This window comes from Ursus arctos, unplaced genomic scaffold, assembly GCF_023065955.2.
Source record: "Ursus arctos isolate Adak ecotype North America unplaced genomic scaffold, UrsArc2.0 scaffold_19, whole genome shotgun sequence".
NCBI classification, from domain to species: domain Eukaryota; kingdom Metazoa; phylum Chordata; class Mammalia; order Carnivora; family Ursidae; genus Ursus; species Ursus arctos.
In genome coordinates this window covers 53,039,488-53,057,941 of record NW_026622863.1, presented here as the reverse complement: position 1 = coordinate 53,057,941, position 18,454 = coordinate 53,039,488, and the positions used below count along the sequence as shown (strand labels likewise).

General features: G+C 49.8%; 1 protein-coding gene across 1 annotated transcript; it reads left to right on the top strand.

The window, feature by feature from the left end:
* The first annotated feature begins 9,324 nt into the window (after positions 1-9,324).
* On the top strand, positions 9,325-10,362 carry LOC125283301 (olfactory receptor 13H1-like). The gene has a single exon (XM_048223982.1). It carries the CDS (start codon positions 9,325-9,327, stop codon positions 10,360-10,362), a length of 1,038 nt encoding a protein of 345 aa, XP_048079939.1.
* The last annotated feature ends 8,092 nt before the right edge of the window (positions 10,363-18,454 follow it).

Genomic DNA, 18,454 nt, shown 5'->3' with positions numbered 1-18,454 from the left:
AATATTCTGTGGCTGGCTGATGGGGACACAGCGCTTCGTGAAAACACTGGCCTTGTCTTGTCCAGCTCTGTCAATGTTAATTGTTCATAGACTCAGTGCCGCAGCTTCCCCCATCAGCCCCCGCCCCTTGCCATGCCTGCAGCTCTCCGCCTGCGGAAAATCAGGACGGAGTGTGGGGAGGGGGAGGGGCCCGTTGTCATGGGGACCTGCCGCCGAAAGCCCGCCTTGGTCAGAAAATGGAATTCAGGCTTTGAGAAGAGGAGGAGACACGTGATTTCTTGGGTTGAGGTAGCTTATATGGGGATTCCTAACTCTGATCAGAGGCTGAGGCTGTGAGTGAGCTCCCCAGCAGACCTCTCCACAGGGCCCCCTCCTCGCTGATTCCCAGGGGGGCCGCTGCTGCCGGAGACCCCACAGACCAAGCTCTCTACATCTGTAATCTCCCTGCACAGGTGCGTGAGGCAGGGCTTAGAGGCTGCCGATGTGTTGTCCTTGGATGGGGACTTCCAGCGTCAGCGTCCCCTCATCTAGGCGTTTCCACCCCCACCTGGAAGGGCGTAGACCCTCTCTCCTTGCCTCCTGTTCCCCCAGCAGCCTTCAGTCCCATTCGATCTGTGGGGGCAGCTAGGAGAAACACTGAAGAGTGAATCGGTTAAGGCACTCCCCTGTTTAAACACACCCGCTCTCCAGGACCCCTTGTCCCCTCGGAATGAAACCGAGATTTTCCCTTGGCCTGCTTGGTCTTGGTGAGATTGTTGTGGTCCTACTGATTTTATCCCCCCTTGGTCACTAGGCTGCAGCCACGCTGGTCTCTGTGCCTCCAAAGAACCAACCCCAGGACCTTTGCACGTGCTGTTCCTGCTACCCCTCCTCACCTGGGTCTCCATGGGGTGCCATCCTTTCTCCATTCAGATCAGAGGTCACCTCCTCAGAGAAGGTCCCTGAGTGCCATCCCCCCAAACCCTCCACACTCTTCCCCTGCCTTATTTCCACCACAATGCTGATACTTCCTGTATTCCCACACCTGTTTATTGCTTCTCCCACCACTGAAATGGGAGCCCCTTGGCGTGTGGTAGAAAGAACGGAGCTAGGGGTCTGGTTTTCTGCTGGTACCAGGGTTGTCACTGGGGAATGTAAAGGTCCAAAGAGCAAAAATAACCATAAGTGATTTCTTGTCAAAAAAAAAAAAACTAAAATATTCTGTTTGTTTTGCTACTTCTGTCAGGGAAGAAGGAATCTCGTGGTTTGGTGACGGGAGAGTCAGAGGTTTGAGAATAGGAGAGCCGGTGTGGGGCTTTTTATTCAGTGATGTCGAATATTTTGATCAGCTGGAATTCGGGGGCGGTGGTCTTGCTGAGGGTGACTGCCCACATCCAGGGAGTAGAGGAGTTTTGTGAAGGTGTGTATTTCTGTATTTCTGTATTTCTGATCCTTTTCACCTGGGCACGGTGCCTCCCAGGCAGCCCAGGCCTAGAGAATGGCAGGCAGAGTGTGTCTTTGTATGCACACCGGCCAATACAGAGCCCACACCTGTCGCCTGCTCCCTCGGGCTCTCCTGGGTGGGCCAACGTCCATCGGCCCTCACCCCCCAGGGCAGGTACGGGGCACCTCCAAGCAGCCCCTAGGCCCTTGAGCCCATGGAAATGACTCAAACCAGCCAATCCAAAGCCTGTTCACTCTGCCTCACGTGTACCTCCCCTGCCCCACTTCTTGGAAAAGTAACACACTCTTTTTTTTTTTTAAAGATTTTATTTATTTATTCGACAGAGATAGAGACAGCCAGCGAGAGAGGGAACACAAGCAGGGGGAGTGGGAGAGGAAGAAGCAGGCTCCCAGTGGAGGAGCCTGATGTGGGGCTCGATCCCATAACGCCAGGATCACGCCCTGAGCCGAAGGCAGACGCTTAACCGCTGTGCCACCCAGGCGCCCCAAAAGTAACACACTCTTAATGACTGTCATTTCCAGTTCTGTTTAGCTGCTGTGTGTAAAAGTTTGTGACTCATGCAATTATCAGTTCCATTTTGTGCAAGCCCGGCAAAGCCCAGATGCATCTCTTCATGGCGTGTGTGGGGTGGGGGGTCTTGAAGGATAGTTTGGGGATTACCCTATGAACAACCAAACTGCAGTCTCAAGACCCCTTCCCTGCCCATCTTTGCCTTAGTAGGACCCTGGTGAAACCACAAAGACAAGCCAGAGGGCAGAGGAAGAAGCCAGGTCTGGGATGGCCGGTCCCCCAATGTTCAGAGACAGGATGGGGTGCGGATGTGGGAGACGCGGGCTCAGGGCCGGAACCGCGGGAGACTTGCCCTCTGACTTTGCCCAGCGTTCCCAGCTGTCAAATGCAGACCCTCCGAGGCCTCGCTCACAGCCAGGGCTGCCCGGCTGTGGGAGTGTCGTCCGCGGGCAGGCAGCGTCCAGGGAGCGGGTGTGAAGTCCACTCACCCGGCTGAGTCTACGCCGGGGCTGCGGGCATCGCACCCAAGCCGAGCACGGCCGTGCCCAGACCCTGGTGTGAGCACTGTTATAGTCCCCGGGGAAACAGTCTTACTAAACCACAGCAAAACCCCAAACAAATAGAAACATGCTCGTTATAAAAGTGTCTCATTCATTTGCTCTAATGCAGAGTGCCTCGGAGTTCATCGCGTACCCATGTGGGCGGTAGATGGCAGTCTCGAATCACGGAAGATGCACAGGCTCCTTACAAAGACTTAAAAAAAAAGATTTATTTATTTATTTGAGAAAAAGAGAGGGGGGAGAGCTCGTGGGAGCGGGAGGGTTGGTGTGAGCGTGGGTGGGGTGGGGGGAGCAGGACGGAGGGAGAGGGACAAGCTGACTGCACGCCATGAGCAGAGCATGAGGCAGGGGGTGGGAGGGAGAGGCAGGTGGGGGAGAGGCAGGTGGGGGAGAGGCAGGGCTGGATCCTAGGACCCTGAGATCATGACCAGGGCCAAAGACAGACGCTTAACCGACTGAGCCCCGCAGGCACCCCTATTTCTGGACTGAGCCCCGCAGGCGCCCCTGTTTCTGGACTTTCCATTCACGGATTCATACACTAGCTGTTCTCGGATATCTTCTTCAGCACGTTTGTGAGATTTAATTGTGCTGTGTGCTGCTGTCACTTGGTCGTTTTTACTGCTTTGTTGGGGGGTGACTGTTTCATGGGTTCTCATGGTAAAAGTTCTCACGTTTGTGCGGTTTCTGGTTTGGCTCTGCTGTAAGACCTGGTGCGTGTCACGGTGCTCACGTCTGTGCGTGACCACTGAAAACCCACGTAGGAGTGGGAGGGCTTTGTCATGGGATCTGTCTGCGTGACACGGAGATCCTGCTGGATGTGTTGCTGCGCGGGACCGATTTGCATTCCCCGCGGGGCTGAACGAACCCGGCCCCACGTCCTCCATGCCAAAACGTGGCCGGAAGCTCTCCTTTGATCTTTGCTGCATATGAGGGTTTGCGGTAATGTGTCCTAAGTTTTCTTTTGCATTTTCCTGAGTGTTAACAAATGTGTGGGTTTTTTCATACATCGAATGTCCATTCGAAATCCCCTTTCTGACGTGCTAGTTTCAATTTCTTCCCCAGTGTTTTCTACTCAAATTTTTTTCCCCTCTCCTTTTTGTAGGAGTCGCTCCCTTCCCCTGTGGTCCTCTGTGCTATTCCTTATGTTCCATAAATGAGTGAAACCGAATGATAATTGTCTTTCTCTGCTTGACTTATTTCACTCAGCATTATCCCCTCCAGTTCCATCCATGTCGATGCAAATGGTGGCTATTCATCCTTTCTGGTTCCATTGTATGTATGGACCACATCTTCTTTATCCATTCGTCAGTTGAAGGGCATCTCAGCTCCTTCCACAGTTTGGCTATTGTGGACATTGCTGCTATGAACATTGGGGTGCAGGTGCCCCTTCTCTTCACTACATCTGTATCTTTGGGGTAAATACCCAGTAGTGTAATGGCTGGGTCATAGTGTAGCTCTATTTTTAACGTCTTGAGGAACCTCCATACTGTTTCCCAGAGTGGCTGTACCAGCTTGCATTCCCACCAACAGTGTAAGAGGGATCCCCTTTCTCCACATCCTTGCCAACATTTGTCTTTCCTGACTCTTTAATTTGAGCCATTCTGACTGGTGTGAGGTGATATCTCAATGTGGTTTTTATTTGTATTTCCCTGATGCCAGTGATGTGGAGCATTTTTTCGTGTATCTGTTGGCCATTCATATGTCTTCTTTGTAGAAGTGTCTGTTCATGTCTTCTGCCCATGTTTTGATTAGGTTATTTGTTTTTTGAGTGTTGAGTTTGAGGAGTTCTTTATAGATCTGGATACCAGCCCTTTATCTGTAGCGTCATCAGCAAATATCTTCTCCCATTCCATGGGTTGCCTCTTAGTTTTGTTGACTGTTTCCTTGGCTGTGCAGAAGCTTTTTATCTTGATGAAGTCCTAATACTTCATTATATGGGAGTCACTTCTGTGTTCAGGATATGAGCTTGTTTTCAAACGTATGTGTTGCAAATAACTTCCCATGACATACCTTGACTTTTCATTCCCCCCTTTTTGGATAGGATACTTAGGATTGACGTAGCCACGTTTATCAAGTGCACTGGGTCAGAGGTCTACACAGACCCCAGAGCATGGATCGCATCTTGTCTTCCAAGAGTTGGTTTTGCTGTTGTTGTTGTTACCTTTTTCCTTTAGAGGGAACTTAGGTTTGAGACCACAATGCGATGTCACCTCACACCTGTCAGAATGGTTGTATCAAAAAGGCAAGAAACAAAAATACAGCACCGGGAACGTAGCTAATACTGTAACAGCGCGTACGCTGCCCGATGGTGACTGCGCTTCCCGCGCTGAGTGCCGTGTGCTGCGTAGAGCTGAACTGTGGAATCCCGTGTCGTGCAGATGAAAGCGATACAATATTGTGTGTCAACTGTACGTCACCTAGAAAAAGGAAAAGACCTGAGGGAAACGTGCCAGACTGCAAATGGGGGAGATCTCCGCACGTTGGAAGTAAATGTACTTTTTACTTTCTGCTTTGTGCTTGTATATTTCTGGTTTTCTCCAAGAGGAATGTTTTCCTTTTCAGGAAGAAAAGTATTTTAGTTGGTTTACTTTAAAAAAAAAGAAACAACTTTCATACGTTAAAAAAAGGGAATAGTGAAAAACTGAGAAAAAATATTTTTTCCCTCTTAATAATTGTGAATTGGCTTCTATCCATTTATTGAAAACGCTCTTCTGTCTTCACTTTTCCGCAGCGTCCTCTCCCCTACAAGTTAAAGGTGTGTGCGTTGGTCAGTATCTCCGCTCCTTGCGAGTTCCTCGGGCAGATTGCCTCGGTGCTCATTTCCGTAGCTTTGAGATCAGCCTCGCTTCCCGTTTGGATTGTTCCTTTATATTCCCACGTAAACTTCAGATTCGGTTCGTCCCGTTTCTCGCACGCGCGTCGCACACGCACACTCACACTCGTGGGACGTAGACTGAGGCGGCACAAAATTTATAAACATTCAATATCGGTCAAACAGAAAACCTAAAAGTATTGATGACTCAAATTTATAACATGCTCCCATCTGTGCAGTTGCTCTTTCCTGCTTCTTTTTCGTTTAATTGTTAGTAAGAATGCGTATATTTAAGGTGCACAGCGGATGACTGATGTGCGTTTCCGGACTGAAACGGCTCGGACAGTCCAGCTACACGGTTGCCGTGTTGTGTGTGTGGCGGGGGCGCCTGAAAGCTGTCTCTGCAGGTTTCCGGGATTCGATCCAGTGTTACTCAGTGTAGTCCGGCTGTTCAGTAGATCTCCAGACTTCTTTACCCTGTAGGAGTGCAACCGTCTGACCGCCTCTCCCCATTGCCCACCCCTGCGGCCAGCGCTCTACTCTCTGCTTCTAAGTATTCCACTGTTTCACACCCACATGCAAGTGAGTTCGTGCAACCTTTTTTTTTCTTTTTTTTAAAGATATTTATTTATTCGTTAGAGAGAGAGAGAGAGAGAGGGACAGCATAAGCAGGGGTAGCAGCAGAGGAAGAGGAGAAGCGGACTCCTGGCCGAGCAAGGAGCCGGATGCTGGACTCGATTCCAGGACCCCGGGATCATGACCTGAGCCGAAGGCAGACGCTTAACCAATGAGCCACCCAGGCGTCTGGAGATCATGCAATCTTTTTCAAGAAAGCTTTGCCTGTTTCTTTGGGGCCAACACACCCACCAAAAAACCCTACTTTCTATAGAAAGGGGTTTTGAAAATCAGTGACGGACTCCAGTCCCCTCATTGTCTTGGACAGACTGAAGGCCAAAGGATAACAAGGTGCTGTCTCAAGGTCACATGTCTCCAGGTCACAAGCAGGCCTGAGCAGCCGCACTGACAGGTTTCTGGGACCCAGTGCTTCCGGTCCTAAAAGCGGGACAGCCTTGGGAGTGCTGGGATGGGTTGGACGCCCTACAGGTTGGCTAGGCCTTGTCTTTGGTGAATGCTAACTTCTGTCCGTGTTCACTCACGATTACTGGTGGGTCCTGTTACTGCCTCACTGCTTGGCGGTCGTAGAATGGCCTTGTCTGAGGTGCACAGGCCGTGAAATTGTAGGTGTCCTACAGGAGAGCACCTGGGTCCTGCTGTAGGCACCAAGCCGGTCCAGTCACTGGGGCTACTCCCTTCCCATCCGTGAGCCCTTTCTTGGGCCACGACAGCTGGGATTCCTCTCTCCACTTTACAGCCGGGGAACGTGACTCTCAGGAAGGCCCCAGAGCCAACCCGTGGTGTGGCTGAGACGGTCCCCACATACCCACACCCCGAGTCTCGGTCTGCAGTAAGCAGCCCAGTTTCTGGAGGGGGGAGCGATCCCCTCACACCAAACTTTTCCTCTGATGCCTCTGAGAGATCCGTGAAGGTTGTTTTCCCGCGTCCCAGGCCAACCTCTGCTAACAGCATCCCCAGGTGGTGCCCAGGAGCCTCCAGAGACCGCGGGGGTGGTGTTGGGGGTAGAGCTGACGACTTTAGTCACTTACCTCTCTCTGCTCAGTTCTCCCCCTGCCTCGGCTCCACCCGTCCCCTCCGGGCTTCCCGGAAACTCTGTGGGAGACTCAAGAAAAAGATACAGACAGAGGGAGATGAGATGTTCTTATTCTCAGGGATGCTGCTTGGGAAGGTGCCGGGGACCAAGATGTTGTACACGGGCTCCTTGGAATGACCTTGTTCTCCCCAGAGTGTGAGAGCAGCCTGATTCCTGCTGGTGTGGCCTCTTCATGGAAGGAAGGGGTGAAGTTCCCGGGTTAGACTCCGCTGGAGCCAGGTGTGTGGCTGGTATGGGAGGAGCGTGGGAAGAGGATGCTTAACTTGATACAGCCTCAGCGTGCATCCATCCTTCCATCTGTCCTTCCTTCCTTCTACCCTTCCGTCTACCTACCCACCTCCCCATCCATCCGTCTATCGTCCGTCCGTCCATCCGTCCATCCGTCCATCCATGCATCCATCTGTCCTTCCTTCCACCCTTCCGTCTACCCACCCACCTACCCACCTATCCGTCTGTCCGTCAGTCCATCCGTCCATCCATCCGTCCATCCATGCATCCATCTGTCCTTCCTTCCTTCCACCCTTCCATCTACTTGTCCATCCAACTGTCCATCCCTCCATCATCCATCCATCCATCTGTCCTTCCTTCCATCCTTCCATCTACCCACCCACCCGTCTGTCCGTCCATCCATCCGTCCATCCGTCCATCCATCCATCTTCCCAGCCATCCATCCCATTTCCTCTGCCTGACATGCTCTTCCCTCTACCTCCTGGCCATGCTAATCAGGTCCCTTTTCCTCCCAACGCCCTCCCATCATTTCCTTAGGAATCTTTTTTTTTTTTTTAATGTTTTATTATGTTAGTCACGATACAGTACATCTTTAGTTTTTGATGTAAAGTTCCATGATTCATTGTTTGCATATAACACCCAGTGCTCCATGCAGTATGTGCCCTCCTTAATACCTGTCACCGTCACACGCTATCCTGTCTCCCCACCCCCCTCCTCTCTGAAATCCTCAGTTTGTTTCCCAGAGTCCATTGTCTGTCGTGGTTCCTTCCCCCTTCTGTTTACCCCCCTTATTCTTCCCTTCCTTCTCCTACCTTAGGAAGCATTTTATCCCCTCATTAGGACAGGGTCCCTCCGCTCATGTCAGAAAGTCCTGCAGGTGCTGGGCGGGTACTGTAGTGCTCCTAACCGTGCTCCTAACCGTGCTCCTTTGTCCTGGTTTCCGACACGTCCTCTCTCATCTTCAAATGACAGTTCACCTTGGGTGTCAGGTCGACGGAGGAGATAAAGGTATACAACGTGTTTTCTTCTCCGTTAAAAAATAAAAGGGTAGCTACTGTTCTCTCCTTCCCTGACGCATACCCGAGTGTTCCCATGTAATTACTGCCTCCACCACACCCGCTTCCACACTTCTAGTTGAGGAAATAATTAGAAATCTATCTATCTATCTATCAGTATATCAGTATACATCGTTTCCTTATTCTTCTCACTTCTGCACAGTGTTCTTGTCATGCATGGGCCACAATTGCTTTACCCTGTCCCATATTTCTCAATATTGAGATAGTTTCCATCTTCTGCAATGCAGCCTAGCATTTATGTTTTTAAACATGAATCTGAGGGACGCCTGCCTGGCTCAGTTGGAAAAGCGTGAGACTCTTGATCTCGGGGTGGGTATAGAGATGACTTAAATAAATGAATGAATAAACTTTTTAAAAAATTTAAAAGTCTGTTTGAAACTAATCCTATGGATCTCAGTTTGCAGATGTGATCTGTGGGCAGGATAAACTTCTAGAAGTGGCAGACCTTGGGAAAGGACACGTGCAGAAACAGTTTTTCAGGGAAGGGAGCACGGTGGGAACAGAGCAAGGTCTTAGCACTTACCACACTAGTGTGACTTTTCAAATTTGTCTTTTGTCTATCAAGTCCTTCAGCTCGGGCTTTTTTTGTTGTTGTTTTCATTCCTCACTGTAATTTCATTGCCTGGGATCGAGTCTGGACGAGTTAGAAGCTGCTCAGAGGTGCTTGTTGGATGAATGAATAAATGCATTAAAGAAACAATGAGTGAATCCATCCATCAGTGGTTTCATGAGTCAATGACTCGGTTATAAATGAATGAATGAATGCAGCCACTAACCAATATGTAATAGAATCAGTGAAGGAACGACCCAATCCCTTCCACGATCCACCAGTCCACAGATCAATGGCTATATCATTGGATGGGTCTGTGAGTGCCTGTGCCTGGTGGAATGTATTAAGCAGACATTCTTCAGCAGGGGCCAGAGCAATGCAGGGGTGAAGGGGTCACCGCAGTGCCCAGGAACACATGAATTGCTTGAAAGAGTCCAACCTTATTTATAGGAAGCCGCCGGGTTCCGAACCACCTCCCAAGATGATCCCCCATTTCCCACCCAGCCGGAGTTTTGGAAGGGGCGTGGACGGCCAGAACAGCACAGAGATCTCCTTCGTCCTGCTCGGGCTCTCCCAGTACCCACGGGCTCAGACCGCCTTCTTCTGCCTGCTCCTCCTGTCCTACACCATCACCCTTTTGGGGAACGGCCTCATCCTGCTCCTGATCTGCTACGATCGCCGGCTCCACACGCCCATGTACTTCTTCCTCAGCAACCTGTCCTTCCTGGACGTGTGCTACACTACAGCCAGCGTGCCCCAGGTGCTCGTCAACTGCTTGGTGAGCGTTCCTGTCGTCTCGCTAGGACAGTGCTTGGCCCAGATGGTCGTGGGACTCTATCTGGGTGTCGTGGAGTGTCTCCTGCTGGCCGCCATGGCCTACGATCGCTGTGTGGCCATCGTGGACCCCCTGCGCTACCCTGTGCGCATGGGGCCCCAGCTGTGCAGCCTGCTGGCCGGGACCTCGTGGACGGTGGCGTTCCTGCTGACCGTGGTCCCCCTGCTGACCATGCCCTTGGAGTTCTGCGGCCGCCAGGTCATCAGTCATTTCTTGTGTGAGCTCCTGGCCCTGCTCAAGCTGGCCTGCTCTGACCTGCAGTTCTATGAGTCGCTCATGGTGGGCACCAGTGTCCTGACCCTGCTGGCTCCCTTTGCCTTCATCGTGGCCTCCTATGGAAGGATCCTGGTGACCGTGCTGCGGATGCGGTCCACGGAGGGCCACGGCAAGGCCTTTTCCACATGTGGGTCTCACCTCACGGTGGTGGTGCTGTTCTATGGCTCGGCCATCGCCATGTACGTGATGCCTCAGGATAAGATCATCCGCGACCGAGACAAGATCATCTCCATATCGTACAGCGTCCTCACCCCCATGATGAACCCCCTCATCTACAGCCTGCGGAACAAGGACATGAAAGGCGCCCTCAGGAGGCTCCTGCGGAGAAAGGCTGACGTCTAAGGTGCGCAGCCGAGGAGGGAGGAAATAAGCTGATATTCTGGAGGGTGTGCTCTGGGCTGTAAACTGTGAGTTACTTCTTAGCAGCCGTTCAGCGGAGGGTGTATTACACACACACTCACACACAGACATGCACACATGCACACACAGACAGACACACACGGACTTACACAAGACACACACACACACGGACACAGACACACACGGACTTACACAGACACACACACACACATGCACACACACACAACTCATATCTTAAAAAAGTATTTCTCTGAGGAAGTGAAGCGAGAGCCTATTCTCAGTGAGTGTGTGTGTGAATGTGTGTGAGTGTGAACAAATGTGTGTGAGTGTGAACAAATGTGTGTGAGTGTGAACAAATGTGTGTGAGGTGAATGTGTGTGTATGAGTGTGAAGGAGCGTGTGAGTGAATGTGAATGAGTGTGTGAGTGTGAACGAGTGTGTGACGGTGAACGAGTGTGTGTGAGTGTGAGATGTGGGCACGAAGGACACCGTCCCAGAAGTTCTCGATGGCTGAAGGGGAGGAGGGACAGATGGACGTGGACGACCCTTGTCACTGGTTTGGGACGTGGTGGCAGCCCCCAGCCAGAGCTGTGTCTAGCGGCTTCCGCTGCCTCGGGAGCTCCTGCAGGAACTGCACCCCGTGCGCATGTCGCAGAGTCGCGGGGCTGCGCTCTCAGGGACCCCTAACCAGCTGGACATTCCCGCCTGGGCCGTGTCTTTCTGCCCAGCGCTGCGAAAGGTCTGGATCGTACCTACTTCGCACCTCGTGTATTGAATAGATGCTGGAGGAGACACGGGGCTTCTGGGTCAGGGACAGAGAACGTCAGCACTCTTGGCTAAAGTCGTAGGGCCGACGGTTCGTATTTGTTTCTGCTCTGCACGTGCTCCGAGTCCCGCAGGGACGAGTGGCGGGCAGCTGCCTGGACGCAGGCCGTGCTCAGGGACAGGGACGCTGGGTTTGGAGGGTGTGCTCTTGTTGCAAGGGTTCTCACAGCGGACACGGCCCGACAAGTGGCGGGTGACTGGAGTGGTGGGGTTGGTTCTCCTGGCGTGCCCAGTAGGGATCTGCGTGGACGCTTGGGACGCAGTGGTGACTGCTCCTTCCAGGGCCCCCTCCCCTCCCGTGCGCTCCAGTGTGGAACTGTGTTGTGAAAGGGAGACACGGAAGCACGGGCAGTGACAGTGACACGAGGCTGTACGGACTTGGGTAATTAACAGCTACTCCCGAGGCTCTGGCCTTCAGTCACGAGCCACGATAGAGCCCCGTTAAGACTGCAAATAAGGGGCACTGGGTGGCCCAGTCGTCCGAGTCTCTGACTGCTTAGCTCAGCTCAGATCTTGATCTCAGGCTTGTGAGTTCAAGCCCCGTGTGGGGCTCCCCGCTGGGTGTGGCGCCTCCTTCAACAAACAAAAACCCAAAAAGCTCTCAGAAAAATAATCTTCCACATTCTCACCAGCCTTGCTTGGCGTTTTCAGTGGGAAGCCACCTCCTGTCCTTGCCCACGTTCATTTTCAGAAGCCGTGCTGACATTTAGCTTCTAGTACGGTGATGTGAAATACGGTATTTGTCTGAGAAAAGATCTCTCTTGAAGAGCTATTAGCTCTTACCAAACAGCCTTAATTTCACACACACACGCACAGGCAGAATACCTTTGGGGACACCATAGGGCGTCCTCCTGTGTTTCTCGTGCTCTCCTGCAATATCCATGGACTGACCTCGCTAACCGCCGCTGGTCCCAATAGCTGTGTTATATTCCTCTCTTCACTTCTTGCCTATTAAACTTCACAGAGATAGTCAGTGGTTCCCTGTGAGGTATTATTTTTTTAGATTTTATTTATTTACTTGAGAGAGGGGGGGTGGAGGGAGAACACAAGCTGGGGGAGCAGCAGAGTGAGAAGGAAGGTCCCAGCCGAACAAGGAGCCCAATGGGGGTTTCAGTCCCGGGACCCTGGGATCATGACCCGAGCTGAAGGCAGACGCTTCACTGAATAAGCCATCCAGGTGCCCCTGCGTGAGGTATTATTTAATTATTATTATTTTTATTATGTTGTGTGAGTCACTGTACAGGACATCATTCATTTTTGATGTAGTGTTCCATGATTCATTGTGTGCCTGTAACACCCAGTGCTCCATGCAATCCGTGAGGTGTTATTAAGACCAAACAATTAACTTGTCATTTTATTTGAAAAACACATGGTGCACTGGCTGTTATACGCAACTAATGAATCGTCGAACTTTACATCAAAAAATAAAAAGAAAAAGAAAAAAACGAAAACAAATTTCTAACTTCAAAACCTCTGTATGCATTCACCACAATCATTTGAGGATCTTTAAAATCTCCTTTTCACATTACATCAACTAGGGATGTACTGTATGGTGACATAACATAATAAAAAATTATTATAAAAAAATAAAATCTTTTTCTTTATTTCTCCATTTTCAAGGTGTGCTTTTATTTATGTGCATTTTTTAAATGTTTTTTTTATTATATTATGTTAGTCACCATACAGTACATCCTGGTTTTCGATGTAAAGTTCCATGATTCATTACTAGCGTATAACACCCAGTGCACCATGCAATACGTGCCCTCCTTACTACCCATCACCGGTCTATCCCATTCCCCCACCCCCTCCCCTCTGAAGCCCTCAGTTTATTTCTGAGTCCATAGTCTCTGATGCTTCATTCCCCCTTCTGATTACCTCCCCTGTCTTCTTCCCTTCCTTCTCCTACTGATCTTCCTATTTCTTATGTTCCACGAATGAGTGAAACCATATGATAATTGTCTTTCTCTGCTTGACTTATCTCATTTAGCATAATCTCCTCCAGTCCTGGCCATGTTGCTACAAATGTTGGGTAATCGTTCTTTCTGATAGCTGAGTAATATTCCATCGTATATATGGACCACATCTTCTTAATCCAGTCATCTGTTGAAGGGCATCTTGGTTCCTTCCACAATTTAGCTATTGTGGACAATGCTGCTATGAACATTGGGGTGCATATGGCCCTTCTCTTCACTACGTCTGTATCTTTGGGGCAAATACCCAGTAGTGCAATTGCTATGTCATAGGGTAGCTCAATTTATAACTTTTTGAAGGACCTCCACACTGTTTTCCAGAGTGGCTGTACCAACTTGCATTCCCACCAACAGTGTAAGAGGGATCCCCGTTCTCCACATCCTCTCCAACATTTGTTGTTTCCTGCCTTGTCAATTTTTGCCATTCTGACTGGTGTAAGGTGGTATCTCATTGTGGTTTTATTTGAATTTCCCTGATGGCTAATGATTTTGAACATTTTTTTCATGTGTCTGTCAGCCATTTGTATGTCTTCATTGGAAAAGTGTCAGTTTGTATCTTCTGTCCATTTTTTGATTTGATTATTTGTTTCCTGTGTATTGAGTTTGAGAAGTTCTTTGTAGACCTTGGATACCAGTCTTTTATCTGTAGTGTCATTTGCAAATATATTCTCTCATTCCGTGGGTTGCCTCTTACTTTTTTTGACCATTTCCTTTGCTGTGCAGAAGCTTTTTATCTTGATGAAGTCCCACAAGTTCATTTGTTCTTTTGTTTCTCTTGCCTTTGGAGATGTGTCATGAAAAAATTTGTTGTGGCCGATGTCGTAGAGGTTGCTGCCTATGCTCTCCTCTAGGATTTTGATGGATTCTTGTCTCACATCGAGGTCTTTCATCCATTTGGAGTTTATCTTTGTGTATGGTGTGAGAGAGTGGTCAAGTTTCATTCTTTTGCATGGAGCTGTCCAGTTTTCCCAGCACCATTTATTGAAGAGACTGTCTTTTTTCCCTTGAGTGTTTTTTCCTGCTTTGTCAAAGATTAGTTGCCCAAAGAGCCGAGGGTCCATTTCTGGGCTCTCTATTCTGTACCATTGGTCTATGTGTCTGTTTTTGTGCCAGTACCATGCTGTCTTTGTGATCACAGCTTTGTAGTACAGCTCGAAATCCGGCATTGTGATGCCCCCAGCTTTGTTTTTCCTTTTCAACAGTTCCTTGGCGATTCGGGACCTTTTCTGGTTCCATACAAATTTAAGGGCTGTTTGTTCCAGGTCTTTGAAAGATGTCATTGGTATTTTGATCGGGATAGCATTGAAAGTGTAGATTGCTCTGGGTAGCATGGACATTTTAACTATGTTAGTTCTTCCGATCCATGAGCATGAAATATTTTTCCATCTTTTTGTGTCTTCTTCAATGTCTTTCAAGAGTGATTTGTAGTTTCTAGAATATAGATCCTTTACGTCTCTGGTTAAGTTAATTCCAAGGTAACGTATGGTTTTTGGTGCTATTGTAAACGGCATGGATTCCCTAATTTCTCTTTCTTCGGTCTCATTGTTTGTGTATAGAAATGCAACTGATTTCTGAGCATTGATTTTGTATCCTGCCACATTACTGAATTGCTCTATAAATTCTAGTAGTTTGGGGTGGATTCTTTTGGGTTTTCCATATAGAGTATCATGTCATCTGTGAAGAGAGACAGTTTGACTTCTTCTTTGCCGATTTGAATACCTTTTATCCCTTTTTTTTTGTCTGATTGCTGTTGCAAGGGCTTCTAGTACTATGTTGAATAATAGTGGCAAGAGTGGGCATCCTTGTCGTGTTCCTGATCTTAAGGGAAAAGCTTCCAGCTTTTCCCCATTGAGAATGATATTTGCTGTAGTCTTTTCATAGATGGTTTTTATGAGATTGAGGAAAGTACCCTCTATCCCTACACTCTGAAGGGTTTTAATCAGGAAAGGATGCTGTATTTTGTCAAATGCTTTTTCTGCATCAATTGAGAGAATCATATGATTTTTGGCTTTTTCCTTCTGGATAAAATCTATGACACTGATAAATTTGCGAATGTTGAACCACCCTTGCATCCCAGGGATGAATCCCACTTGGTCATGATGGATAATCCTTTTAATGTACAGTTGGATTCTATTAGCCAGGATCTTGTTGAGGGTTTTGGCGTCCATATCATCACGGAAATCAGTCTGTAATTCTCCTTTTTGAATGGGTCTTTGCCTGGTTTGGGGGTCAAGGTAGTATTGGCCTCATAGAATGAGTTTGGTAGTTTTCCTTCTGTTACAATAATTAATTTTAAACAAATTTGCTTTTTAATCACTATATTGCACACCTGAAGCTAATATAACACTGTGTGAATTATACTGGAAGTACGAGTTTTAAAGAGATTGCTTTTCAAAACATGCTGCTACCTCTCCCATTGCCAGTAGGCGCAGTGAGTATGGTCTTAGGGTGATAGTAAAGATTTCTCTGACGTAGGCAGTACCTGGTATCTTTGAACATTTAATTCCTTCTTCCTGGCAGTCAGGACGAGGGGACGGTGACTCTCTGGTCATTTACATCAGATTGATTCTGATCCGCATCCTTCCTTCAAGTAAATGAATTGACCTGATCATTAAGCCTTATTATTTTTCATGATACGGATGTTGTGTCATAGACGTACAATTGAGTGAGAAACCAAATGCCTGTCAGGCACTTTTCGATTAGAGATCCGGCCTTCACAGGTTGAAAACTGTCTCATGTTACTTTGAGAACGTATATTCCAGTGTTAGTTTAAAACGAAAATAAAGCTGGTATTTCAGCATTTTGAAGAAACAGCGTATCAGGAATTTTGACATAAGCAGATCTGGCCCTCTGTCTCGGCCGTGTTGAAGGTAGAGGACGTCAGTCTCAATGAAAGGGAGTGTGGGAATTGGGCTCATCTTTGTATCTCCAGCACCTGACACCAAATCCAGCCCTTGAAGTGCACACAAAACATATTTGTTGACTAAAGAGAAAAGCACACGAGTACAGACACGCACATCAACTTTATATATTCTTCTCTTTCTTTCTTTCTTAACGGTTTTATTTTTCAGTAGTCTCTATGCCCCGCGTGGGCTTGAGTGCACGACCCTGAGATCACGAGCCCCGTGTTCCACCGACGGAGCCAGCCAGATGCCCCATGGTTCTTCCGTCTCTGCAAAGCGGTAGCAAGCTCCTGCAGCTGGCCGGTGCGTCATGGTCAGCAGGTCTGGCCATGCTTCCGTACAGACTCTAAACGTCCCGTCGGTCCTCACTCGGCAGTTTCAACTTTCACGCTAGACACAGCCCAACAGACCTGTCCCCGGTAGGGATGGGAACCCATTCTCCGTCGAAACAATAACCAGGGCTGGGATACAGCTGTTATGACACTGTTTACGTAACTCATGTAGTCTTCAGAGGGTTTGTGGGTTACGTGTAGTCATTGTCTGCATCGTACAAGAGGAAACTGAGGCACAGACTCCCCATCCTTACTCTATGCTAGGGGCAATCCACTGCAGAGACCTGCACCCTCAGCCACCATCCCCCCTCCTTCCAGAAATACATATGGACACTTCTTCAGCGCCGGGCTCTGGGGTCAGCCCTGGGGATGCGGTCAGCTGGGAGCAGGGCCAGCAAGACACCTGGGACTGTCGGGGGCTGGGTGCTATGCAAAGACTTCCTGGGAGTGGTCTTCCCCTGTGGAGGAACAGGTCAGACTTCTCGTCATTTCTGGGCCCGCCCCGTGCTTGCCCATTCCAGGACGGAGGCCAGAGGGCTGCCTCCGCTGCCCCAGTGCCCCGGCCACCAGCGCTGGAACTGAGGAGGGAGAAGAGGGGGAAGGTTGATGAAGGAGAAGGGGAGAGAAGAGCAGGTCGGTGAGGGCAAGAATCCAGCAGAGGGGAGGTGGAGAGGGACTGCTGGAGGCAGAGACGTCCCCAGGGAGAGGGGAGAGGCGAGGAGAACTGTGGGGAGCCAGGAGTGGTAGGGACAGAGTTTGGAAAGACGAGGAGAAGAGAGAAAATCGGGGGCATGAGAACACTGCAGCCAGTCTCGGTCTTCACCATGGGCGCACCCAGTCTCTCAGTGCCTTCGGCCCTCGTCCTTCATCCGATGCCTTCATTCTGGTGGCCGTGGGCCAGTGCCGTCTGCTGACAGCCGCGTCGCGGGACTGCCCCCTGCAGCTCCCACCTGGCCATGGCGGCTCTTGCACACCGCGCGGTGACCGCCCTGTCCCTGCGCCCCCGGGCTCCAGCGCCTCCCTGCCAAGCACCACAAGCTACGTCATCCTCACTTCGGTCCTGAACCCACTCATCCACAGCCTTCCAACCACGAGGTCCACACCGCTGCCCCCTGTGCCTTCGCCGGGCCCTGGGGGGCGCGCACCGCGCTCGGCTGACCTGGAGGGGCTGGAAACACCACTGGGCGCTTAGCTCTGTGGTCTCGCACACGCACTCCCTCTCTCGGACCTTCCGTGCACCTTTTGGTGCCTTCTGTCTCTGCCAGTTTCTGCGCACAGGTCAGGGGTCCTCCCACCTGTTCTCTCAGGGGCCGGAGAGGAAATACATTCAGCCTTGCCAGCCCGTGCCGTCTCGTAACTGCTCAGCTCTGCCATCGCAGCCCGAAGGCAGCCGTAGACAATGAATGAACGAGGGACAGGCCATGTCCCCAAAACCTTTGACTGAGATTTGAATCGTGTCTAATGCTCACGTGTCACAAAGATGATTCTTTTGATTTTGTTTCTGACCCTTTATTTAATAATGTAAAAACCTTCCTCCCTTCCTCCCTCTCTCCCTTTCTCATTTGCTTGAGGGCTGTGGACAATGGGCAAAGAGCCGTAGCTTGCCAACCTCCGACACAGGGCCAACGTCTGACCCAATACAGTCGTCGTCAAGATGGAGTAGATGAGGTGTGTCAGGCGTGGGCTTTCCTGTTGTGTTTTTTGTTTGTTTGTTGTTAGATTCCAATAAAGTGTAAGACGTTCATCGTCACCCAGATGCAATAGCTAACACTTTATTATATCGTTTGTTACGTGCCGAGCGTTTGTGTAAGGACGTTGCAGGTTGTTGACTCAAGCAGCGGAACGTGCTTATCGGGTCGATGGTACTGTGATCTTGACTTTACACACTTGACCAAGAGTAAGTGGGGGCACCAGTGAGTCAGGTAACATACAGTTACCAGTGAGAGATGCGTGACGGTCAACATGTTGCGACAACATGGGTGGACCCAGAGCGCTTCGTGATAAATCAGAGAAGCCAAACGAAGACACACGCTGTAGGATCTCA

What these genes read in the sequence shown, in the direction of transcription:
- LOC125283301 (XM_048223982.1), top strand. Translation starts at nt 9,325, where the DNA reads ATGAATTGCTTGAAAGAGTCCAACCTTATTTATAGGAAGCCGCCGGGT.